A 27,582-nucleotide genomic window follows, 5' to 3' on the forward strand; every position below is an offset into this window, starting at 1 on the left:
TTCTCTTCATAGATGGTATCAAAAGTATATGTAGCTACTGTGATATTACCCATACGTTTTTGAAATCTTAAAAAGAGGATTTCTGCCATTGCCATCTCAGTTACAAAAAGTTGGATTTGACGAGAAGGGGCGGGTCTAACTGTTGCTAATGATCTGTGATCGACAGGTTGTTAGGCTCTATATAAGGTCAAAAAAGGATCTATTTTTCAAACTGTAAATAATTTAGAACTACTTTGGTGGAGTCCTGGGATTAAAAACATGTAGGTGGAAATGAGCATAATCAGTCCATTTTAAGAGTAAATTACAGTGGCAAGTTATGTTTCATTTTCAGGGCTGCATGTCTCCAAAAATACTTTAAAATAGGTTCAAAGATGTATTTTATATCTAACTGTATGAGACTGTAGGGTACTGATTATCTATAACTAATATGGAAAGCAAAAAACAGAGGGCTTTTTGCCCTCCTTTGATTCTTACAGGCAGTGGTTTTGCTGATTGTCTATTGGTTATGATTATATTGTGCTTCAGTCTTGACATCTGATAATGGTTTGTAAATTGCAAACTAAAGTCATTGCAGTGTCGTTCTTTTCATGCGCCTCCTCCACTAGGAAAGAAGAAAATGAACCACAGCTGCACCAGTGCCCAACCATAAACCATTTCAACTCAGATATTATTAAATAGTCATTAATTCAGAATCATTTCCTAAGAAATTAGGAAATGATTCTGAAATGATTCCAGGAAATTTCTTCCCAAGAAATTCGCTGGATAGAGTTAATAATTATTTGATATGTATCAAAAATATGAATGTCCTTATAGGAGTTTAAAACCCAAGAATAGATTTATTTACCATACATTTGTTTGTGCAGTTGTTTTTTGTTGATGTTGATAAATCCCATATTTTGCACTGTCACTGCTTATTTCTTACCTCTCCAATGACTGCAAAATTGCACATTCTTCTCAGAATTTCTGGAAAATAATTGGAAGATTGCTGAGTCAGAAAACTCAATGCCACATTTCTTTTTCAAATTGCCTTGTACAGCCATTATCTCCAATATATTATATTTGTTCTGTGCTCTTAGATGTGTCCTGACAGAGCTCACACAACCCAATATACAAACTCAAACCAATGTGCAGAAATGGAAAAATTTTGTCGAACAGCGTCATAGGTTTGTGTGATGTCCTGTTTATGTTTTGCTTTAGAGTCTGTTTGTCCTTGTGGGTGGAAAAGCAGGAACAAATCTTTGTGGCTAGAGGACGGTAACAACGTATAGACACCACTCTCATACAAATCCTGTTATCTCTGCTCCACAACAATTGGATGGGACTTAGAGAAGCGCTTAGGAGCACTAAACAGAAATGGTCTGAGCAGCGTCTTAATCCAGCAGCAGAGAGTGGGCCACTGTGGGAGTGCCAACAGAGTTTGAAAGGAGAAGCGGGGGGACGTCTTCCACTCTGAAGGGTGTCCCGAATATTGTTGACTTGTTGCGCCTTCTCTGAGATTTCAGGGCGTTTAGGAGCTTAAGGGTCAAAACCAGAAAGTGGGTTAATTCAGATTAGATGAATCCGCTGCATCCCCTTGGTGTCTAAGGACCACTGGGCTTTTTGACCAACCCACCCAAACTGAGCCATATACTGTTTCACCACTAGTCTCGGCGTAAATGAAAACTGTCAGTGCAGACTTGCATTTACCGTAAAATCAGTCCAGACTGAAGATGTAAGAGCAACAGCCACTCACATACATGCGCTGGCAGCTGTAAATGCAGCTGATTGTTCGCTGATCACATTATGCTGCACTCAGCACTGCACTACCATACATAAAAGAAACTGAGACATTAGTGTTGCCTGCACAGTATATATCACTGCATTAGTAACATGAGCATGTAATAGGTGCGTAATCACATGCCTCCAGTGTGATTTACGACCGCAGAGTTTTTCATTTCCTATTTTATCTGCATAGTACAGCTGATGTGATGGAGGCCGGGTCATCTTTCATTTTGTGAAGCCATCACTCGCATGAAAATATGAAGTCTTCCGTCAAGCTGTTTCTAGATGCTGTGAACTTCCTGTGTGTGTGTGCGTTATATCCTCAAGCATGGCCGTCAGTTGCTAATAGAGCCTTTTGCTAGCAACTGAACTGTTTTGTTAGAGAGTTGTTTTCTGTTTTCTGACAGAAAATAGGTTCGGCAATATTGTTTATCTTATCCCAGAGAAGAGATTATCTCCTTAAGCATTAAGCAGTAAATATGTTCCTAAGCTGTTGTGAAACAGTGGTGAGGACTTTGTAATATGACATGTTTGCACTGACAATCAGCCGATGTTGACAGCTAAATGGATGCTGGAAAGAGGGGAATGACAGTTAAATGGAGAAAAAACTCCCAACACATTTATCATTCAGGTGAATGTTGCAAACAATTATGTGAGGACTGCATTAGCAGTGAGTGAGTGTGCAGAGGTGTTTGTGTGCGTTTTGTGAGGCAGCGTGCTCCGGAATGAAAGACTATTTGAGATGCCTTTTTATTCGTCCAGAGCGAGCCACCCTGCTGGGCGCAGGACAGCATGCCTTGTGAGGCGTCTCTGACAGCCTGGGCATCCACACAGAACAGGGTGAGAAAGGTAAACAAGGCTCTTAAAGATCTCATTAGAAAGAAACCTTTAGCAGAGAAGGAAACGTTTAATTATTCACTTGTGAGTTTCTGTGTAGAGGGGAAAAAAAGGAAGGAAAAAAGGTTTCCCCCTCAGCCGAAATTCCAAAAGAGGCCTTGGGGAAAAAAAGCAAAACTTATCGTGTTGTAGTGTGTTTCTAATGACATAAGTGAGTTTGATTTTTGGGGGTTAGGAACAAAGTACACTGAGATTATGATAAATTGAAATCTGCACTGTGCATGCTGAGTGAGCGTGGAGGACATTTTGAAAAGCACATGTGTTAGGAACATAAAGAAAATTTGTTTCATATGAAATATTTCTTCTGACATACAGTTAGGTCCGTGCCTGTCATGTCAGTTTACATGATATAAAAGTGTCATATCACAGTATCAATGATATAGGAACACCATCCATTTAGATTCAGTGACTCAAACAACGAGGGAAGCCCAAGCATGTCTGAGGGCAAGAGCCTCCAGTGGTGATTTAGTACCGGTATTTAAAAAGTGAACTACTCAGCAACTTAGAATCAGCACAGTACTTTGCAAAACATGCAAGAAAACTATTTCTGCTAAATGTGGAAACAATGCATGTTTTTCACCACTTGATACACGTGTGACTCAAAAGTAAACTAATACGTTGACAAAGTGTGGCTGGAGCGGTCACTTGTTGCAGTCCATAGGACAGGAAGAGCAAATGCTAGATGGAAATGACTGATGTGGTTACACAGTAGAAAAGAAATGCTATAAGCAGTTGGTTACAGGGCTGTAATACATGGAAAAACAAAACATACAAGGTGCTGGGGTTGTTGCAGCATGTCACATCATGGTTCCCCTTGGACAAATTGTTTAGTGTTAAAGTTTGCAAAGTGAACTTGAACTTAAAAGTCTGTAGGATGTTTTCATAAATAAGTAGAAGAAATCGATAATAATTCTTTTCTCTTCTCTAAATAATGCCACGCATCATGGTCAAATGAGGTTGCATACTAGTAACCAATGGCTACAATGGTGCATTTTTTTTTCTAAATTAGCTTTTGGCCAATACCTATCACTAGGTACTAGGCCATAAAAGAGGGCACATCAGAAGACCAGCAGATTGATAAGCTTGAATTCCGTAAAAACCTGGATTTGTCTCTGTTGGCTCCATCCAAGTGATCATTCTCTAGTTTGTGATTATAAACATGGTTGTGAATCACCATGATGCAAAACAGGCTCACACACCTGTCCCTAAGGTGTCTTCACAGGTTATCTTGAAAAATTTGGACATCGGTGCCCGACATGAGGAAATTTACTGCCTAAATCTCTGAGCGCTGATGATACGACGATAACGTTCTGGTCCATTATGAGCTGCTGCTGAGCACTTTAACATTATCATTAAGCAGTAATTTCACACTACTTCCTTTGCTGCAAAAGGGCATTTCACTGTGTTGTAAGCTGTGCAGATTTTGCTTTTGGGCCCAGTAAAATATGATGTTGGTAAAATATTACCTTGACTGCTGTGTCTTAAGAGACCTCATAGTAGCAAGATTGGCATGCTTTTTTTTATGATTTCATAATGAATTTGCCCACCCGTATGGGTGCCTGACATGTGTGCCCTGTGTATTCTTGTGTGCAACTACAGGGTCTGGTAGTTGCAAGACTGGCATATTTTTATTTTATTTTTTTAAGAGGTATGTTAGAATAGGGCTGTGCGATATGACCAAAATCTCATATCCTGATATAAGACATCTATCGTCCCGATAATGATATAAATCACAAACATTTTCTGAAAGTTCAGTGAATCTCGGGCAGCTTGACTTGCGTGAAGTGTTTCCAGCTAGGTGTCGTGTACCTGGAGTTGAGTGTTTTGACCGATGCATGAAACTATACATTTTTAGACATAAGTTGTAACGGCCGCCGTTTTCTTTCTGAGTATTTATTACACAGCGTGCTGCGGGGAAAAGCCCGTTCTAACGTTTGAGTCTAAGGTTTATTTTTTAGCACCTGATGGCTATTTTTTGCTTCTCATCCGTAAACACTCTGCATAGTATTTCACGTGATTCCGTTTATTTTGAAAGGTCTCAACAGGATCTTGAGCTTTATTCTGAAAGGTTTATGTGGAAAATAAACAAGTGGACACGCTATTTTTTTACCGTCGTTGTTGCTAACGATGACGCATAAAAACAGGCGCTTGTCTGTCCTTAGTGTGGTTATATTAAATATAAGAGATAGAGAGAACTTTAAGAAATTAATATAGCCACTACAGTGACCATCAAAATGGTGAAAAAATATTGCCGTAAACAGTTTATTTTGCGACACCATGAAACAAACGATAGCGTAAAATGAAACGATAGATGTTTTTACATCGTCATCCGATGTATATCGTTATATCGAACAGCCCTATGTTAAAATGTGACAAGACGAATGGAATATTAAAGCCTCTGTACCTTACAGCTTTACAGTCCTCTCTCACACACACACACCAACACCCCAACATCGTGGCCACTCCCATGGCTCTGGATGGTTTAAACGCTCAACCAAAAGATACAACATCCTATGTAGAAAACATTGTGCAGCTTCTGAAGAGTTACAAGGTTAGGTCACTTTAGCTACTGTTAAATTGAAAATGTTAAATGGTTATTTTATACGTTTACTAAATAAAATTTCCAGGGAAAATGGTATCTGGGCTACTTTTGTGCTTATATTTCACTTAGTCTGTGTCACTGGATGTAATGCTTTCTCACTGCTATTGCAGCAGTAATAGCAGGGAGCTACTTTTAATCCTTTAACGCTCCAAGTGATGTGAAGCTGTCCAAAAATTTGACGTCAGCTGATTGCATGCCACTGATTAGCAAGTCAGTGGCGTCACTTGATGACTCATGACAGTATCTCCTTCATAAAAATCAAAAACCCCATTTTTGAAATCCAGCAAAGAGGGAAATTTCTACACAAAAACAACACTGTGGTCCCAGATTCTGGAACACACACACACACACACACACACACACACACACACACACACACACACACACACAGAGCAGCAGGTATACCACCAACCAAAACCCAGTAGAGTTGACCTGAGTAGCTACTAATGGAAAAAAGGATATATAATGCTGACTTACTTTTGCAGTAAATTCACACTTCAGATTAACGAGTGTGTCATCAGTGACAGAAACTTACTGGAAAAGAAGGACTGAAAATGCCCCTTACTTAGATTTAAAAATGCTGCTGCCTGCAAGCAAATACCAAACACAAAATTTGGTATTCATTTATTTTTTCATATATTGTCAGAAATATCATGGCAAGTTTTCTTGAACTATCATGATATAATTTAGAATCTTTGTCATCCACCTCACTTGCAGTTTATATTTATCAAGTCACCCATGGTATCAAATATGGTTACTTCTAGAATATGTTGCATTAAACTGCCTTTTTTTTTTTTTTAACAGCATGGGGCTGTTTTGCATGGTAACTGTTTTTTAATACTTGCACATGTGAATTTATAAGCTCTTATAGAATCTACTTATATCAAAGTAAAAACGCTGCATAGATCAGCCCCAGCTGTAGTTATGTCTAGCTTGTTTTAGTTGTGTCTAAATTTTATAGACAATATCTCCCAGAAGCACCTGCAGTATTTGATAAATGTAGCCTGCGTTTCGGGTTGTGTTTTGTGTTAATCTCGTGTCATTCCTGTTGAAACTTTTCCCAGACTGATGTTGACACCTTGTCCAACTTCTCTTTTTTGCCTCCATAAAATGAGTTCAATTTCAGTCTTTGCCCATTTGCATTGACATAAGCTGTAGTCTCATGTAGCCATGTTTCTAATGTAAGGTGGAGTTAATCTTTCATAACTTGATGGGGGAAAAACCATCAATGTCTCACTTTTGACATTTTTGGGTACAAATTAATCAGTTAGTGCAATGTTAGCGATAGATTAATTTGAATGGATGATTAATTTTATATTTGTTGACAAATAGATTAAACAGTCAATTGGTGCAGCTCTGCTGCTTCTATTTTAATCTTACTTGCACCCAAGTGATATGTGCCGATAGCAAGCTGAGTCTCTGCTCGAGACACATGAAGGTTTTAAAATCTGAAGGTAGAACTGAAAGCACAGATCAGAACAGAGGAGAACAGAGAACCTGTGAAAGGATTCCTCTAGAATGGTTGATGATCATAGGGTCATCTTTAGGAGCAATGCAAACTTTTGGCACGGGTTGAATACCCTCTTTCTCACCCCTCTGTCTGCCTGCTCTCTCAGAGGTTAAAATTCCTTCGACTGCACCGCTTGCGTGTGAGTATTAGTATGCACGCCTGTGTGCAGACACGGTTCCTTAGCTCGTACAGGTGGGTGCAGTAAATATTAGCTTTTCAAATGAACATGGCCACCCTCGGATATTTAAAGGCTGAAATTGAGAGGCTTTCTTTTTTCTCGTGGCAGGCAGCTCCAAACCAGCAGCAGACAGCTTGGTTACATTCAACAAACATTAAGTAACCATTGACTTCAGTCTGCATCTTCTACTGCAGTTCATTTTGGACTTGGGAAAGGAGGAGCTGAGAAAGGGCACTGGGTTCAAGCTTGAATGCAAGAAAACAGGAGATATTAGCAGATGACTGCCTCTGGTTTATCCACAGATAATAAGGGAACACAAATAAGTTGAGGATACCTGAAGACTGTAGACAGGCAGCATTTTATTTTACAGAAAGCAGTCATCTTGTGCTTATCCAGTGTATGCTGAGTGAGACCTCAAATGTGTCACTGCTTATTCAAGATGTCCCTTTGGATGCTTTCAGTCTGACAGGAAAACAGGTGGCTCTAAATAATGACTTATGACAGAGATGCTGAAAGAAATGGTGCATTTCTTACAGCGACGTTTTCCTGTTGAAGAATGAGTTTGCAAAGTTTACCCCAGTGTCCTGCTCGGGTTAGCCTCTCCCATCATCAGATTCACTAAAGTATCCATTCTAATATAAAGTAAGTGTTCAGCATCGGGCATCAAGATTAGTTGGAATAATTAATTAGCACAGACGCTATAGAGAAGTGGTACTTCTGAATTCACGGACTATTTAGGGAGACTACGCCGAATGAAAGGACCTTTCAGTTTCCATATTCTGCAGGTTGGGGATGCCAGCATTCGGAGCTGTTTTGAGGTTTTGACTTGGTCTTAAATCCTTTTCAGCTACTGGCTGCTTTTTGGATGTCACGGGTTTGTTTACAACGTTAGAAAAAGTGATGTGTTTTAGCGGTAGAGACAGATTTTAATTGGTTTACCCTTGTTTGGATATTGACTGCCAAAAGAGATCTTTCATCAAGCCACTTGCTTTAAACTGCCATCAGTGACAGAAAGCTTGCAGGCCACTGTGCTGTACAACACAGCAGGAATTGTCCGTTTGTTTTTTATCCTTGTGCATTCTGTTTTATTTCGGAATGAAGGCAGTATCTGAAGTGTCTATCGCTTTAGAGACTTTAAAGTTATAGTTGGAAGATTTATTGCTAAATATACATATAAAAAGGTGTTCTACTCTTAAATTAAGTTTGCTTTTTTGCTGCCGTTTCCCCTTTGCTTATCTTAAATTGGTATTGTCAGTTTGTTAATTTATTTCTTGGTATTTTAAGAAAAAGGGGAGAAGACACGTGACACTGTGTTTCTCCGGACAATCAGAAAAGAGTCATTCATTCGTGTCCAGCTGCCCGCGCAGTGCTCCCAACCTCTCCTCAGCCACTGACGGGAAATTCTGACCTGCAGTGTTTTACGCCCAGCCTGGTTCAGGAGAAAAATGCAGAATAGAAATGTTTGCCAGTGCGTGAACACAGGCATTCGAGGCGCAGAAAAGCTGATACGACGTGCGTGTTTGTTTGTGGGTCCCATGGCAATCCCGCCTGAACTGAAATCTATCGCTCATTATCACATCTCATTACATTTCTTCCTCCACTTCATATCTGCATCTCAGCCCTTCAGTCTCACTCGTTGTAGTGTCTCCTGTTTTCCCACCAAAATGCTTCTCAGCAGCATGGCTTTCTCTCCACCGGCTCCTCATCAGCTGCCTTCATCGCAGAGCTGGGCTCTCTCACGTTAATGTAGTTGTTAACAGCCTGTGGTCACAGGCGGTTTGTGTGGCTTTGCTGTTGGAGCTGAAACGCTCACAGGAGGCAGAGGAGGTGCTTTGTAGGACCTCTGATCCCAAATGGACCGGCCAGTGATGGACTGTGCTTGGTTGACTGATATAGTTTGACAAGAAACTAAAAAGACCAGGGGTTCAGTGTTAAATTACAGAAATTGAAGATACAAATGAAAGGGATATGAACTGAAAACCAGAGCGAGAAACTGTAAAAGAACACATGAATAAATTTTCAGGGAATACATGAATATCTTGTTTATTGCTGAATGTGGGTGCTTTTTGTTTCCTTTGTTCTCCAAACCAAAAACACACCCTCTGTTGCTCTAGTTACGTCACTCAGGACGAAGGAAACCCATCATTGTGGTCTGAGCGCCTCTTTTGTTTTTTGTTTTTTTCCTTGTCATGTGATACTTTCACTTCTCCAGTTGAGAGTAGTAAGCACAGTGCTTGTAAGATGGTGTTACCAGGAGTCACATGCTGCTGTCTAATAAACACCCTCACCTTACATACCTATGGTACCTTCAGCACATCTGTGACAGCCCTTTGATTGGTGATAATGAGCCGTGGGTGTTTACAGTGACTGTGAAATTACATAGAGTAAATATAGTACAGGTCTGATTCTACATTATGTCTTTGCTTTTGAGCTACTGATACAGCAGAGGTGTGTGTGTGTGTATATATATATATATATATATATATATATATATATATATATATATATATATAGCACAGTTTGCTGCCTTTGCTCTGAACACAACAGATGAGTGTAAGTTTATGTGAGTTTGTGGTTCGGGTCTGTTAAATTCTCTCCATCTGTGTCTTTAATCTCTGCAGGAGTCGGAAGATCCAGATCCGGAACATTCCCCCTCATCTACAGTGGGAGGTCAGTGTGTGTGTCTCCGTCTGTGTGTGTGTGTTGGTGTGACAGTAATGCCCTGTTGATCAGCACCAGGTAGCACATAAACCAGTTTCCTGACGATGAGTCACCAGCCTTTATCCTGTGTTTGTGTGTTTATGTCTGTACTTGTGTGCGCGCTTATGTCTGTGTCGGTGTGCAGATGACAGTGCGTCTGTGTGTCGACATCTGTAACCTTGCTGGGGTCCAAGTTGGTTTTCTCTGTGTGAGAGTCTCTGTCTTCAAGCCTTTACTCTGTCATTTTTCTTATTTTAATATCTGCAGCCTGTCTGCGCTCACAGCTCTGGGCATGTGGTTTAAATGGGTTTTATTGTTTTTAATATTATAAACATTAGCGGATAAAAACGCTTTGTGTTTACTGAACAGATTAGGACAATTTGCCTTATTCCCCCCCCCAATCTTTTAGTACTGCATACAGTTTTATTGTACAAAAGAATTTATTCACATTTAATAACACAGTATTTTTGTATTAGTATATAGATAAAGAATTGAATATCTGATAGAAAACACGTGATCCAAGTGTCATCTATTTGTTTCTGAAATTTAGTAGAGACGCTCAGAGGCAGCTCATTTTATTGTATGTGGCTCATTCAGAGTTATTTCATTTCTGTTGGACCAGATGAGTAAAATAATTAGTTTCCATAATAACCTAAATAAAAAATAAAATACAAACAAAAGTACAGTTTTTGAAGACTTAAAAGAAACCCAGCTATTTAAAAGCAGATAGTGGACAGCATGAAATGTCTTTAAAAAATAAACAAAAGATATGTTTTTCTGCATTCAGTCAGTCTGCGGCGACTTTTAGCAGCATGGTGCCTCAGCACTTTTGCCTCAGATCTGCATGGTCCTGGGCTCAAACCCACAAGGGCCTTTCTGTGTGAAGTTTGCATGTCCTCCTGAGGCTTTCACAGGTTTTCTGCAGGAGCTCCAGTTCTGCCTGCCATTGAAAAACATGTAATGGTAACCCTATCTGTCTTGCCCCAGGCATTTTTGCAAGAGATTCTTAATCTCAAGAGTTTTCTGGTAAATAAAATAAAATATCAAAGATGCGCTGCTGTAGTGAATAAAAGAATGTGCTGCAATGGCTCCTTGGCTTAACCATTCTAATGATGTGATTTATTCTTAATACGTGAAACACAATTCCTTGCCGCAAAATACAGTGAAAAGTTCAAAATGGCGGCCCTTCTTCTCTACTGATGTCACTCTTTGCACACTGCCGGTCCAGGAAAGATCCTTTGGTGGTTTTCTTTTTACATTACTTTTTTTTTTTTTTTTTTTTTTTTGGTTTTTTGTTTTTTGTTTTTTCCTACATGAATCTGACCTCTTTCCGTTTGAACAGTGACCTTTTATTATTTAACATATTATGATGGAACGCTGCCACACATTCTTATATCATCTTAGGTGTTAGTATGTCTTTTATGTCTGCCTTATTTCCCCTTTGCACCATACATAATGTTTGCACAGCAAGATTAGGCTCTTCAGCCACAAGTATAACAACTGAGATACAAGTTTTTGGAATAATACTTTGATTGATCACACTTATGAATATTAAAGTATCTCTGTTTTTACCAATATTGCGTGACTGCAGGGAATGACATCTCTGACACACGCATGCACGCACGCACGCACTTTGCCACCTCTCCAGGTTTCTCTGCAAGTATTAGCTGTGATCTCAGACGCCATTCAGCTCTCATTTTCTTTATTTACAGACAAGTCTGCACTAGCTGCAGCTACTCATCTGACATTAGGAAAAGTTTTTGTTTGGAGCTAGGTACATCAACGTACAGTGCTTTTTATTACGCATGCATTGTAGAGGAATAAGCTGATATGAAGTGACGTAATTAAAATAATGTAAGGTTAAAGGTCTGGCCTTCCAGTAATAAGCTTTAATCTAAAGATCAATCAGATCTTAAAGTCTTGATCTCACTCTAATGTGTATGTATGTCAGTGCTATTTTGTGTGTCTGAGTTTTATCTTTTCTCTTTTCCCCATCAGGTTTTGGATGGCCTTCTAGCTCAGTATGGTACTGTAGAAAATGTGGAACAAGGTACAGAATTCTTCTCCTCCCTGTTTGCTGTGCATGTCATCTTCATTTGGTTCCAACTGTTCAATTCACATGAGACTGTTTAGCATCACACACACACAAACATGCACGCACGCAGACCTCCCAGTGAGTCAAGTCTCCCTTTGTGACTTCACTTCCTCGTTACCATCATCCCACACAACCATTATCTAAACATAACCCATCTCTGCATATGAATCAGCCTTTATCATCTTGTCTGTCTGCGTGTGTGCGTGTGTCTTATAAGTTTGACCCGAAGAGTCGAGTGTTTGAATTGCATGCAGCCTCTATAATAAGCACTGTGTACTACCACGGTTCCCGTTGGCCCCAGCGTATAGATTGAAGTGGGCAGACATGGCAGTAATCCAGTAGTAATGTGTCCACGTGTGTGTTTATGCCTGCATGTGTTTGCGAGATGGATCTCTTTTGGGGAGGTGCATCGTGGTAACTGGGGAGGACACTGCAGGCGCCTGTGGTGAGGCTTTTGCACTGTCTGATTTTGTGTGTGTGGTGTTTTTCTTTTTTTGGGGGGGCAGCATTAGAGCAATCCCTGCAAACTTTTTGCTGTCTAAGCATGCATGCATGAGTAATAGAGGCATGCACCGCAAGGTATAAGCACCAACAAAGATGCACATGTACAAATCTTTACACACACACACACACACACATACAGGCACAGTGTCTCCTTGTATATCAAAACAGCCACAACCAACTACTACCCACTGTTGTCATGACAGGTGCTAAAAGAGAATCCGACAGAGGAGATACTCCACTCAGAGTTTACCACACGCTGCCATTAAACAGTCTACTTCATGCTGTACCACACACCGGCACAGCATTTTCCCTTCACCTCCTCTTTCAGTTCCTCAGCCCGGCTCTCCAAACATCGCTAGTTGCAGTGAATTATCAATGGAGCCAGCTTGCTCGTGTGTCCGTCCCTGCTTGCAGTCTCTGTCACTTTTCTCTGCCTGGATCTGTGCACTCTTGTTACAGGGGTGAGGTTTTAGAGAAGTCCGGTGTTCTTGTGTGGCATGGTCAGAGCTGCTGGTGGCGGGGTGGGGCAGAAATGGCTGTGAGTGCCGGTGCCGGGCACCACGCCAGGCTCAGCCCACTCGCCCTCTCTAAGCCAGCTGGGCGCTCTCCCTGGATTTAACCCTTTAAAATCTGCTATCTGCTGCTCGCTAACAGGTTCGGAAGTTTCTTTTTTAGACATTGATGCCTCTTATGACTGTTCACAGGAAAAGCAAGCTGAAACATAATTTTACTACTTCTGTGGTACACCTGGCATCTCAGACTTATTTATAATTGACATGTTTTGTTCTTGGCTTGCATGGGCATTTATGTGCCTGTTTTATCTAAAACCTCAGAAGTATCTTTACAGAGCTTTGAAGACCTGCTCTATTTGCCATTTATTTGATTTCACAAGCGTAGTTGAAAAAACGTAGATACTGTTGTCTCTTGTGGCAGAAAGCATTTCATCAATAACACAAGCTGCCTTTCTCAGACCTTGTTCTTTTGCCATTAGTATCACTGTTGTTCTCTCAAATTACAGGTATCATGCAGTTAAATAAAACATGCTGAAGTACAATGTGCTAAGACCGGTTAAGGAAACATGTATACCAGGGTGACAAATTAAAGGGAAACTCAAATTTTGACGCACATAGTCAGGAGAACTAGTGGCTCTTATCTATTTTCACACATGCACTAGCACAGCAGCCCTAAATCTTTCTAGACTTTATCCAGTGTAGGTACATGTGAGCAGTATTTAACCTTCCCATGTCAAAAGATTGTGTGCTGGTCGGTTACACCTGTCAAATATAAGATGAAGAAATATCTTTTAAAATAAAGGTAAAATAAACCACCACAAGCTGTTTTGGCAGCTTGTGGTGGTTCTGCATCTTGCAAATGAACTCTCTTATAATGTTTTTTTTCTTTAATTTGTCACATTTTTTTGTATTTATGCATTGCATGAGTTAATAACAGCAAAAACAAAACAAAACATTCTGAAAACATTTAATATTAGAGCAAACAAAACCTTTTTTGTGATCTCTTAGAGAACAAGAGAGGAGAAGAAAAATGTTTTGCAGTCGAGTCTCAGTATTCATAGCCCAGCTCTTGGCTTCAGCTAGACTGCATCTGTTGATTATTTCATTAAGTGATGAATATTGATGGCGTTTCTCTTTATTATAAGACAAAGAAAAAGAATATAAAGTTTGTGCTTGCTTATCGTTTTTCCTTAAATTGCTACAGTGATCAACTCAGCATCTGAGCTGTTTGATCAATGGACAATTTCATCAATCGATCGATTGTGAGCTTCCTTTGTAATTGCGTGTACTTTACAAGGCTCGCTTGAATTGAATTCCACTTACAGTTCAACCTTTGAAGAATTGAAGAATGCGTGATCTCAGCAGGAATCAAACCCTTCAGTGTGGCGGTATCCGTGTTGTTCTTTCCTCAGCGGACCACAAGTCTCGGCGAGGTGCTTCTTATCACAGATTACTTGCTTTGTTAAGGCTGTCATGTCAAACTTAAATAGTTATTGTGCAAGTGGCAGAGAGGCTATTGTGTTAAGCTGCTCCTGTCTGTAGAGGAAGCAGCAGGGTCTGGAGGGGAGCCAGTGTGGTGATGGTTGTAATGGATTCACACAGGCAAGTGGTTCTCTGGGTTAGGGCTGCTCAATTAATCGAATTTTAATCACGATTACGATCTGAGTTTTCAACGATCATTAAAAATGACTGAGCCGATTATTAGCCCCTCCCTCATGCTTTACTCTCGCGCTGCTCCGTGTGGCAAATCGAGCGCACCGCTCTGCATTTCGAACACGCGTCACAACAATTAAGAGGACCCGAGGGAAGCTCGGAAAGCTAAGCAGAAGTTATTTGGAGAGAAGAGTGACTGCCGTTGGTTGAAAAGAGGTAAAAAAAAAAACTTCAGTGGTGTGGAAACATTATGGGTTCGCGGAGTCAGACGTGGATCAAGTAGACATAGTGTGTAAACTTTGCTATGGTGTAGTAGCTGCACCACAGAGCAACACTGCAAAGTTCACTAAACATAGATCTTTACATTTTTCATTTATTTCTTATATTGCAAACATTTGCACTGTTATCAGTATTTGCACACTATTTTATATTATTTTTTAAAGTCATTATTCAATACATTGTTATTGTTAACCCTTTAAAGCCGGTCAGAGCAGCAAGCTCCGTTTTGTGTAACTATTTTTAAATCCCGCTAAGCTAGCGCAATAAATTTTTTTCCATAGGAAACCAGAGGAGTTGTACTTACATCTTATGCCATCAGCTTGTCCTCGGTCACGGTTTCCTTCCACATATAGCTTTGCAAAAATTGCATAAAAAGCGCTTGCAGGAACAAAAACATAATATTCCAGAAACACGCTTTGCCGATCCGATCAGCTGTTCGTAACACTTCCCACATTGAAAAAGACGTCAACGCGAACTATCGCATTTCCTGCCCAAAACCAGAAGTGACGTCATTTTCGCGGGAAATGTAGTTTTTTTACTTGTAGGCCTTAAAAGCCTATACTGGTGTTTTTATAAGTCATGTTTGACTTTTCTGAATAGTTGCTGGGATGCTTAGAACTCGAATTGCACTGCTGGAAATAGTTTATTTTGATGCACCTGCTGTTTTCTTTGCAAATTTGCATCATAGGATTGTTTTTTTTGTTTTGTTTTTCCTGCAGTATATAAAAATTGCTGTATCTCCAAAATAAAACTATGAGGACACTCAAAATAAATTTCCTGTTGTTGTAAACTATTTTTTGCAACTTTTTTGTATTTAAAGTTTTGAGGGATAAACCTCTTAAATTTCTCAAAGTAGAAATATATGTAAAAAAAACAAAAATAATTTTCAATTTTTTTCTAGTTTATTGCACTTTTTTGCAATTAATGTAGTTACTATGGACTTAATACATACATATTATTAAAATATGGGCTATAACAGTTGTATTGATGTATAGCAACTTGAAATGCTCCCACAAATGGCACTACAACATGTAAAAAAAAATAAAATAAAATAAAATAAAATATATATATATATATATATATATATATATATATATATATATATATATACAAGCAAGCAAGCTCTGGCCGACTTGGTTCTATGGTAGGTCTTAAAGGGTTAAATAAATATCGTCAAATAATCGTGATCTCAATTTCAGTGAAAATAATCGTGATTATCATTTTTGCCATAATCGAGCAGCCCTACTCTGGGTCACCACGGGAACCTGAATGCGTCTCTGACTCACCTACGGGAACAACAAAGAACTGCTATGTGCATGTGACTGAATCTCTGTTTACTGTGTGTCATCTTTTGGGTGTGTTTTTTTTTTTTTTTTTTTTCATGTCCTTCTCTTTCTGTCTTGTTTTGCAGTGAACACTGATACAGAAACAGCAGTGGTGAATGTTACATACGCAACCAAGGAGGAAGCTAAAGTGTAAGCAGCACATAATAGTGACACTGATGCATGAAAGTAGAGCAAAACTCATGATATACTTGCACAGACAAGAAGCTGCAATACAAGGAGTATTGGTCCTGCTGTTCGTATATTTTTCTTTGTACCAGGCGGTTTCAAATGTGTATCCATAAAGGTTAGAGCAGGGTTGGTTCATCTGTGGCCCACACAGTAACAAACTCCTTGTGAACTGATTTTTCTTTTTACACAAACACATGTAAGCTTGGAGGAGGTTACTATACTGTAGAAAAAGACAGGATTAAAAGGTAGAAGGCAAACATGTTTGTTCTCTCCATTAGCTGTCCATCGAACACCTAGGTCACATTTTCCCAACTTTTTTAGCCTTGTGAAAACAGAGTAGATGTGTTTCAAAGCATTGTGTTGGTGTGTTTATGAGGGGAAAATTTTTTTTTGAAGGAAAATAATGTGATGTAAGCTCACCAGGTCACTGCCGGTGGGTGTGTGGTGAGCTAGAGTTGAGAAGCTTGCTGTGTGATCTTGCATTTTAATTTTTTTGCATTTCCCATGAAAAAGCGCAGTGAATGATGCATGAAATCAAATTATATTTAATGTTTGTCCACCAATAATCAGATGTCAGGTGTAATTTGCCGCTTTGGTGACTTTTGCTCGGCTGAGGTAGTCATCATGTGTAACAAACATGTGTTTACAAGCAAGTATATCAGAGGCTTATGAAATTAATCAGTCAAACTGTCAGAGAACCTGTATTCTGATATTCTTGTGTTAGTGCATCTGTTCATTTATTTCCCCTCTCTCTTCCTGATACTTCTGCTTCTACATTCCTACTACCACCCAGAGCCATCGAGAAGTTGACAGGACACCAATTCGACGACTACTCCTTCAAGGTGTCATATATCATGGACACGGATGCTGCTCCACCTGTCCAGGCTCCCCGCACGCGTCGTGGGGGTCGAACTTCCCGGGACCAGGGCTCCTCTCAGCCCGGGCCATCAGGAGGCTACGGATCTCCACGCCCCAGACAACACGACTTCCCACTGCGCATGCTCGTGCCTACTCAGTTTGTGGGAGCCATCATCGGCAAGGAAGGCAACACCATCAAGGATGTCACCAAACAGACGCAGTCAAAGTAAGCAACAGCACCTCACCCTGCTGGAGTTTAACCTTTCTTTTATTTTTTGGGTTAGCATGTAGCAGCAGCAGCATGTACCTCTGCTGCTGCTGCTTCTTCTTCTTCATCATCTTCTTCATAATGTAGGTCTGGGCCATATCATACCGTTCACAGTAACACCGGTATAATGTTAGGCAATGATAATAAAATGAAATATCACGATAGAAATGGGTAAAACGCGCATGCGCAGTGCCTTTGTTTTCATACGCACATGGTGGAAAAAGCATGTCAGTGACGGAGAATTGACTATGTGCACGAGAAAATGCTTTGCGGTCAATTGCTACTGCGAAGATATACTCCAAAATCATGTCCAAAACTCGAAAACTGAAAGATTGCGTTAAGTTACAAAGAGCAGAAGGTGGGAACACTCACCGCTGTTGTGTCATAAAAAATTGAATGATCAATTTTGACGTTTAAAGCGTTTAGATCGATCAGTTGTTTACATCACTCAACACAAGCAGAACTGCATTACTCTATGCAGAAGACACATCGTCCACATTCAGAAGTATCTCTGTATAATGACTGGTCTTATGATTTAAACAGGCAAATGTTCAGCATTCAAACTACAGGTGAAGAATAGTCAAACCAGATGTTTCCCCCGTTATGTCGATATCAGCTAGTCAAGTACACACCTACACAGCATGTTAACAAACCGTGAAAAAAGCCACACAAAAAATGAATGATTACTGGTAACGGTTTCTATACATTAGTATTTACGAAGGGTATGTTGTGACTTACCTTCAAAATTACAGCGGTCCCTCGCTATAACGCGGTTCACCTTTCACCTCGCTGTTTCACGGATTTTTTAGTGCAAGTTTGCATGCTTTTTTTTACGTCACATTGTGTCCTGCGTCCTGATCGCTGCAGACGATCTCCTCCGTGACGTCTCTCCTGTACAGTACAGAATCACTGCATCGATCTCTAGCAGTGTGACTCTGAAGTGCAGTACTGTATGTCCACGAAACGTTTTGCACCGTCAAAAAGTAAAATTGGCTACTTGATTTCACCTATCGCTGGTTATTTTTAGAACATAACACCCGCGATAAACGAGGGACCGCTGAGAAATATAACATTTGAATCCCTTTGCTCTTTTGCTCTGAGGCACGGGGGAAAAATATTGACAAGTCGATGAACATCATTTACAGATATATTGGGTAAATGCCCAAGACATCTATAGAAATGTAAATCGCCGCGACTGTAAACCAGGCGCGAATAGGACACCGGAAACAAAGCTCCCCACAGGAGTTTCCGCACCGGAAATAGCATATGCTAACGTGCACATAGTCAATAAGAAGGGCGAAAGCGTTGAATGACAGATTAACCAGATTTGGTTTGTAAAAATGGTGCAACTTCAGTGGTGTGGAAATGGTTTGGTTTTTGTCGGTCAGATACACACCAAAGCACAATTTTTGGTAGAGCAGGCAAGCGGGCCGTTGTTATTATCGTGTTTTTCGGAAAATAAGTCGCTCTTAAAATCTTTTTGATTTTCTGAAAAATCGACAGTTATAATCCGGTGCGTCTTATGTATGAATTCTGGTTGTGCTTACTCACCTCGAACCGATTTTATGTGGTACACGGCGCTCGAAAATCTGTCAGACTTTATAAGCTACGAAGCCGCACCGCTTGATGGATTGTAGTCAAGAGCCTCACGGAGTGATACGTACTGTGCTTCAACATAATATTACCATATTGTGTGTGTGTGTGTGTGTGTGTGTGTAACCTCTTTTTAAGTTTTGTGGATATTATACATGGTTATGCTCAGGATATGTCAGCCCATTTCCACTGGAAATGCCTTTTGGTGAAACTGTCAGCAAGGAATTTGCATAAAAAAAACAGCTGCTTGTTTAAGTGAAAAAACATTGATGGTCTTTTTTTTTTTTTTTTTTTGCACTAATAAAGTTGTGGAGTTGTAAAGTATTTTTTCTGGCGTCAGTTATATCGTTATCGCAAATTTTCAAATATATATCGTGATAAATATTTTTGGCCATATTGCCCTGCCCTACCTACTACAATGCCAATATATGTCTGTCTCTCTTTCTATCAGGGTAGACATTCATCGGAAGGAAAATGCAGGTGCAGCTGAAAAACCCATCACCATCCACTCAACACCCGAGGGCTGCTCCGCCGCCTGTCGCATGATCCTGGACATCATGCAGAAGGAGGCCAACGAGACCAAGACGTGAGTCTGCCCAACTATTCTTTTATATAAACATGCTCACATGTGCTCCTGTGGAGCATGTTTACAACCTCACAGGGCGATTAGCCATAATGTCTGCAGGGCTATAATCTTATCCTTTTACCTGCCTGCGCACCTTTTAATCTCACTGTGCATTCTCTCGGTTGGACCACTGACACAGTAAACACAGTGACACTCTCACATAGGCTAACACGTGATCACAGCTTAACATTTAAGAAACAAGGTCAACATGCCTAATTGGGGCTGACAACTTTAATGAGAAGCTGCACCTTTTGAACTTTCGGAGCTTCTGCTCTGTTTGAGCGTCAACCTTTAACACATAATACTCATGTTTGTCTGCATTTATTTGAAAGTGTGCTGATTTTGTTATCCCAGGAAAAGGGGCAGGGCACATTGGGCGTGCCACATACCTAAGAACCTATTTATATTCCTCATTCTCACCCAAGCAAAGAGTGCCGGATTACAAATGATGACATCATAGGCACCAACCTGTGTGGTTGGTGTCATTTCAGCCTTCCAACTTTTGAAACCTTGCACGTTTTCCGTTGCTGGCACAGGTGTCCTCAAAATGGCCGAACTCAAGGTGCCTGTGCAGACATTTAAATGACACATCTGTGCTGGAGTGCAGGGATTCCCAGATAGCACAGAACTCCGAGAGGGAGAGTTCTATAACAGTGCTGAAGAAGTTTGCAAATAGACAAAAGCGCGGTGATGGCGAGTATAGACGGATACAGCTCTGTGATTGTGTCACATTGGTGGGGAAAGCAACCTATGGGTCAAGCATAAATGGGCCATAATGCAGAGACATACAACAACTCATACAGTCATACCTACAACCAGTTTAAGATTACCAGTTAGCTTAACATGCATGCCTTAGGACTGTGAAAGGAAGCCAGAGTACTTGCAGAGACCACCGTACTCATTTTTTACAAGTTATAAAAATGAAATTTTGCTTGCACACAGATGGGCTTAGATTTATAGAATATAATGTTTTGCATTCTAAATAGTAAGATGGGGAGTTGAGTTTTTTTTTTCTTGACAGTGTCAGTGGAGCGTTTTCCCTCTGTTTTCTGTTTTCACGCGACATGGTTGCTAGCTGTAGTTTCACACTTACTGTACTCATGTACTGAAAGTGATAAACATTAAAGTAAATGTGTACACTGTGAATTCCGTATACATCAGCATACCTTTAAATAGTATGTATTTTTTTCTGTCCCTATTTTTTTTTTTTTTTTTTTTTCTGTCCCTTGGGCACGCTTCAAAATTTACACCCTTTTACGTTCCTCGGGACCCAAAATGGTCCCCATCCAAAAGGTGATATAGCAGTGGATTTTATGAATTTTTTTTTCATTTTTTTTCACATCAGATCTTTTAAACAACTTCAGACCTATCCACTGATATAAAGTTTTTCATAAGTTTTTTTTAATATTTTTTAGGTTTTTATGGCTTTATTGTCATAAAACCCCCTGTTTTTTGGGGGGTAAAAAACCATAATATGCAATATTTTCAAAAAATGAGTTGCAAATGGAACTACTTGGCATGAGGTTATTAGAGCCTTGGATAGGTAAAGAATTCAGAACAGAATTGATTTTGATGCATTTTTATTTTTGGAGCAATAAGAGTTTTTCAAATTTACACCCTTTTATGTTCCTCGGGACCCAAAATGGTCCCCATCCAAAAGGTGATATAGCAATGAATTTTATGAATTTTTTTTTTCATTTTTTTTTCACATCAGATCTTTTAAACAACTTCAGACCTATCCACTGATATAAAGTTTTTCATAATTTTTTTAATATTTTTTAGGTTTTTATGGCTTTATTGTCATAAAGACCTCTGTTTATTTTTTTGGGGGGGTAAAAAACCATAATATGCAATATTTTCAAAAAATGAGTTGCAAATGGAACTACTTGGCATGAGGTTATTAGAGCCTTGGATGGGTAAAGAATTCATAACAGAATTGATTTGGCTGCATTATTATTTTTGGAGCAATAAGAGTTTTTGCATTATACATCCATTGGTATCCCTCGGGACCCAAAGGGGTCCCCATCCAAAAGGTGATATAGCAATATCATATATGAATTAATTTTTCATTTTTTTTCCACATCAGATCTTTTAAACAACTTCAGACCTAACCACAGATATAAAGTTTTTCATAATTTTGTAAATATTTTTTATGTTTTTATTGCTTTATTGTCATAAAGACCCCTGTTTATTTATTTATTTATTTATTTTTGGGGGGGGGAAACCCATAATATATATTATAAATATATATATAAAATATAAATATATTCTCAATCACATTCACACCACTCTCTTATATCAGTTCCACTACATCGAGACTATTTTATGGTGGTTAGCTGTTTTATTGTCATTTATTTTGCATAATAAGATAACCATGTCCTGCATTCAAAAACACTGAAAATGTCTATGGTGGTGCTGTACCTAATATTGTGCTCATTGGATCCAAAACCTATTTTTCCTTTATTTTGAAGGCTGAGGCTTAGATCCATTAGGTATTCACGAGAAAAAAATTATCACATGTCAGGATTACAGTATATCGAAAATATGTGATTATAATGGGAGTCAATGGGGCCCAAAATGGTACGAGGAATGTAGAAGGTAACACTTATGTGAATCTCCTTTACTATACACCACACCATAGAGGGGATCAATGAATTTTAAAAATAATCCTAAAATGCACATCATAAGTCAGTTTCATGCAACTAGTCTTTAAAATGACTGATATATTGAAAATCAAAAATCCAAAGTTACCCAAAAGGGTAACTTTTTTGACGAGGAACGCCGAAGGGTTTTAAATATGAATGTTGTCTCTTTAACTGAAAGTGCCTGTCAAAGTATTATGCAACCAGTAAAGTCAGAAATCCTGCTGTCACACGTAACAATAACCTCCACGCCTCTGTCCCCACGCCTCTGTGAAGTAACACCACCCAGTGCCACACCTCAATTACACCGTACCCTGTAGTTTCACTTAGTGAAACCCAAACCACTAAACTTGGCCTCTTAACCTACACCAATGCCATCTCCCTTTACTTGACCTACAGCTCACCCCATACTAATCTCACCCTTTCAAAATTGAACAGTATGCACACACACACACACACACACACACACACACACACACACACACACACACACACACACACACACACACCACCATCACTATCATGAAATCTTTCATCTAGCACAAAAGAAACCTCCAGCATCTGGCTGCTAAACACCACACCCCAGGAGGTTTCTTAGGTTAGTGTGCTTGTTGCTTGTGCACGTTTGCAGGAGTGTTTCCTCTAAGTTTAAATAGTTGGAGCATAAGGGCGTTTCCTACAACATCCCTATTTTATGTCCTTATTTCTTTTTATTATTATTTCTTTTTCTTTTTTTACCCAAAGCAGGAGAGTTGTCCATTTCTAAATGTAGCACAATAGCATTAATAATCTTCATAACTATTAATCATTCCAGACAGGACAGTCATTTGCAATCTGTACCTTTCTGCATCTCAGACAGGTGACCTGTTCCACACACAGAGGTTTAATTAAATGATTTGTTACACATTGGTTGTCCTCAGGTGGAGTTATGAAGTCTGCCACAGTTCATGGAAATGTTTCTGTTAGTGTAAAATAGTTTCTCTCCTCCTACCTTTATAGGGGTTGAGCAACCAAACCTGGCAAAGAGGTACATCTTAGGTATTAGATAAGAACCTTCATGAGCCTATCTAATATCTAATAATATCTAATGTATCAGCTATTATGATGGCAATATGTTGCCTAGCAACCAGGCAGCAAATAGCTACAATGACTTGTTTTCAGTATTTATGCAGCTATAACACTTGATAAAAGCATTGTATCATTTATATTTGACTAAAATGTAATATAATTTATATCTACACAGTTTAATTTCTTCATGATATATCATGACACCACCAGGCCGACTGGCAATCCACCATAACAGGCTAGAAGGATCTGTTTTTGCTGGGATATCTTGTGAAAACATCTAGTTTTAATTTTACAACCAATAGCACAAACGGGCGAAACAATACTGCAGCATGGTGTGCTTTTGTATTATTATTTGTATTTATGATAGTGTCATTATATAACAAGGCTTGTTTAATCATTAAAGTGACTACTAATGTATGGTAGCAGGTAGCCCAGTAGCAATGGAAAAATATTTGCTGTTATCATTACGTTACATAGGTAGATGCGGGTGGTGGTCGTGTGGGGAATCGAATCCCAATTTCACCCAGCAGGCCAAAATGGCTATAGCGGGTCGTGGGCACACAATGGAGAGGAATATGAATCATACAGTAATGATAGTCCTTCTGTTTTAATAAGTAATAACTGCACCATGTACAGTTTAGGTACAGTACACTGAAAGCAGATACTATCATACATGAATCATCAGTAGTTAATTTATTGAGCCTCTTCCTTCTCTAGTTAGGGACTTGAATGTCAAAATCATACAAGCAATCTTTTTTATACCTGTCTGTACTTCAGAATATTTTAAAGTCATGGAAAATTAATTTTGTCAAATCATCCTAATTTGTGGTGTGTTAAAGAAACTGGGACTCGCTTTCCGTTTCACTCTAATTACAAAGCTTACACAATCTGTTTTCCTCCTGAATATATTTTTTTAAATTGACTAAACTCAGCAGCCGGAGAGCAAAATCACTGCTTTGGCTTCTAGATAAATGTGCTGTGATATATTATTCAGGGCCAAACAGTGGACTTATATGCATTAATTTCTCAACTTTGATAGGAAGGATAATTATTTGAAATGGTATTCTTTATTCTAACTTGATTCTTTATATTTATTAGTCATTATGTTGGTTTAGTAATAAATCAGACTCAATTAGTGGAAAGTAAGTGGCTTAAACAGCCTTTTACATTGTTTACCTATAATCACTGCCAATTTGCTTGATTCATACCAGAGAAAAAATTCTTGGAAAGTGGTAGGTTATCATGTGGCATTGGCAATAAACAGTTTGTCACATTCAATTTTGGCGAAACACAAAGGTCCAGGAGAGAATATTCCGTTTCAAGGAAATAGTCTGCACTGATTTTGCACCATTTAACAATATCTAAGTTTTACAAAGCCCTTTAAAGTGACTTTTCATTCTTTCTCACACACTCACACACACAAATTGCGAGGTGCTGCTAGCTCGAGGGGATGGAGCCTGGAGTTGTCTGTGAAATGCAGTTTTTGAATAGTAAAATTAACATCAGCACAGGTTTGTTTTTCATAGAACAATACACTTTGTAACAGAGGCATGTCAGCATTAACCTTTCTGCATTCTGCATGACACCATATCATAGCTCATAGGTGATACTCTGTAGCACCTACCTTTTACTATATCACCTTACACGTGTGTGTGTGTGTGTGTGTGTGTGTGTGTGTGTGTGTGTGTGTCTCTGTGTAGGACGGAGGACATCCCTCTGAAAATCCTTGCCCACAACAGCCTTGTGGGTCGGCTGATTGGCAAAGAGGGTCGCAACCTGAAGAAGATCGAGGAGGAGACAGGGACCAAGATAACCATCTCCTCGTAAGTCCAGCTTTTAACTTGCTTATGGTGCTCTTACACATGTGTAACCTCTCATATTTGCAATTCTCCTCAGTGGATTTATGTTTTGAGTGAGATCAAAGATTTTTACTGTCGCTGATTTAACCAAATCACAAATAACAGACAGTGATTTCAAGCCCTTTTCACTGTAACCTCCTTCATCTGTGCTCCTTAACCCTTCGGCATGTGGTTACACTTAACAGAGTTGTTAGAGAAGTAACGTGGCGATTCGATTACAGCTTTTTCTTTTCAGAACATGATATTAGAGAGGTAGTGATTGCACCCCATTTAACGGACTGTGCTCCCCAACCTTCTTTCATTTATTGCTAATGAATTGCTCTGTGTCTGCGAGGTTTGAGAATGTAATGAGCCTTGAGAAAGAGACGTCGAGGTGGAGGAAGAGCGGGCTAGAGCCCTTTTGAGAAGCTCAAATAGTAGATTCAGAATTGATGGTTCTGTTAAGTCTTTTTGCAGTGTCAACTGTGTTCACCAACATAGTGCAGAGAGTTTGAGCTTCAAAGGCCCCGAGGTGTTAACATTTGTGTAATGTCCAGGATAACTGGTCTATGGGGCTTTGCATCTTTGATTCATGTAACAGACTTTTTAGAGTAGTATTATCTCATTGGTGCCGGTTCAGCTGAGTATCAGACACCTTGAATTTCAAAAATTTGCCAGCAGCTTTCAAGATAACAGGTAACCATAGACATAAGCATTTTTTCCTTTCATATTCCTCAGGTTAACATTGAAATGTACAAATTAAGTCATTATCTGGCTGTTGCACAAATAGAAGAAAAACATCAATCACACTGTTGCTTTTTTTTGGCTTCCATTTGTATATGTAAGTCCCTCTGCTGCTAATCCACTTGACTCGCTGAGCTTAATTTATAGCATTGCGTTGGATCCCTGCGGAGCCTCTGCTGTAGTGGGCGACATAGTTGTTTGCATTTATGCTCATGTGCTGATGTGTCTGCAGTGCTCCGCCATCGCGAGTGAAACCTGAGCTGATCATGTCAGGCGTTAAGCTAATATATCTTAAACAACAGTCGATTACTGAAAGGGAGGGAAATGAAAAGACTTCAGAACAGACAGTGTGTGCACTTCTGTCAAAGCTGTGGAACAAGAAAAAATGGCATGTGAGCACACTGGCAGGTCACTAATGTTTGCTTTACCTGTTTTGTTTTGTTTTGTTTTGTTTCGCTGACATATTATCTTTGTGTTGCAACCAAACAGACCTGTCACACTAGTTGAGGTCTGAGTTGCTGCCACATGGCGCTAGGTTTCAGGGAATGTGTGGCCAGAATACAGAGAATTAAAGGAGTAACATGAATTAAGCAGTAGTAGTTTAAAGGGACATAGACTTTTTCAATAGCCTGAAATGTGAACAGTATGTCACATTACACTGTTCTCACGTAGGGCTGCTCGATTATGGCAAAAATGATAATCACGATTATTTTCACTGAAATTGAGATCTCGATTATTTGACGATATTTATTTAACAATAACAATGTATTGAACAATGACTTTAAAGATTGTCATAAAATATTATAAAATAGTGTGCAAATACTGATAACAGTGCAGATGTTTGCAATATAAAAAATAAATGAAAAATGTAAACATCTATGTTTAGTGAACTTTGCAGTGTTGCTCTGTGGTGCAGCTACGACACCGTAGCAAAGTTTACACACTATGTCTACTTGATCCACGTCTGACTCCGCAAACCAATAATGCTTCCACACCACTGAAGTTTTGTTTAACCTCTCTTTTCAACCAACGGCAGTCACTCTCCTCTCCAAATAACTTCTGCTTAGCTTTCCGAGCTTCCCTCGGGTCCTCTTAATCAGCGGTCCCCAACCCCTGGGCCTCGGACCGGTACCGGGCCGCGAGAGTTGAGGCTCAGGTGTGAAATGTATAGTTTTCAGGGTTTTTATCGGTTTTCAGCGTTATTTTGTTATCGTTTTTATCGTTTACTCGGTTTTCCTGGGTCTTTTCACGTGTGTTATGAATAAATCTTCTTTTTTTCGGTACCGGTACTAGTTTTATTTTGTTGTATTTATCCGCGACACCTTAAAGGCTGGTCCGTGAAAATATTGTCGGGCACAAACCGGTCCGTGGCGCAAAAAAGGTTTGGGACCGCTGCTCTTAATTGTTGTGACACGTGTTCGAAATGCAGAGAGGTGCGCTAGATTTGCCACACGGAGCAGCGCGAGAGTAAAGCACGAGGGAGGGGCTAATAATCGGCTCAGTCATTTTTAATGATCGTTGAAAGCCCAGATCGTAATCGTGATTAAAATTCGATTAATTGAGCAGCCCTATGTTCACGTAATGTAAAATGCAGGATTTGATTTAAATCAGGTGCTAGCATAGCATTATCCATGCATGTTGTCCGGTGGTATAAGCTGTTGTCTTCTGTGAAAGGGTCATGTGACTGGTAGGTGCGTGATGAGTCTGTGACGGCCCACCGTGTGACCAACAAGACCCAATC

The 27,582-nt window shown here is 39.6% G+C and overlaps 1 protein-coding gene across 1 annotated transcript in view; it reads left to right on the forward strand.

The window, feature by feature from the left end:
• Positions 1-27,582, forward strand: part of igf2bp2a (insulin-like growth factor 2 mRNA binding protein 2a) — a 60,422-nt gene that overhangs the window by 24,315 nt on the left and 8,525 nt on the right. The window contains exons 3-8 of the mRNA XM_085375161.1: positions 9,570-9,618; positions 11,647-11,698; positions 16,103-16,166; positions 16,999-17,289; positions 19,376-19,510; positions 24,960-25,082. Of these exons, the coding sequence (XP_085231287.1) occupies positions 9,570-9,618; positions 11,647-11,698; positions 16,103-16,166; positions 16,999-17,289; positions 19,376-19,510; positions 24,960-25,082 (714 nt within the window). The remainder of the gene's footprint in view (positions 1-9,569; positions 9,619-11,646; positions 11,699-16,102; positions 16,167-16,998; positions 17,290-19,375; positions 19,511-24,959; positions 25,083-27,582) is intronic.

This window comes from Diplotaxodon limnothrissa, linkage group LG16 (assembly GCF_057381915.1).
Source record: "Diplotaxodon limnothrissa isolate DT_005_m linkage group LG16, D_limnothrissa_male_GT1.1, whole genome shotgun sequence".
In the NCBI taxonomy this organism is placed as follows: Eukaryota; Metazoa; Chordata; class Actinopteri; order Cichliformes; family Cichlidae; genus Diplotaxodon; species Diplotaxodon limnothrissa.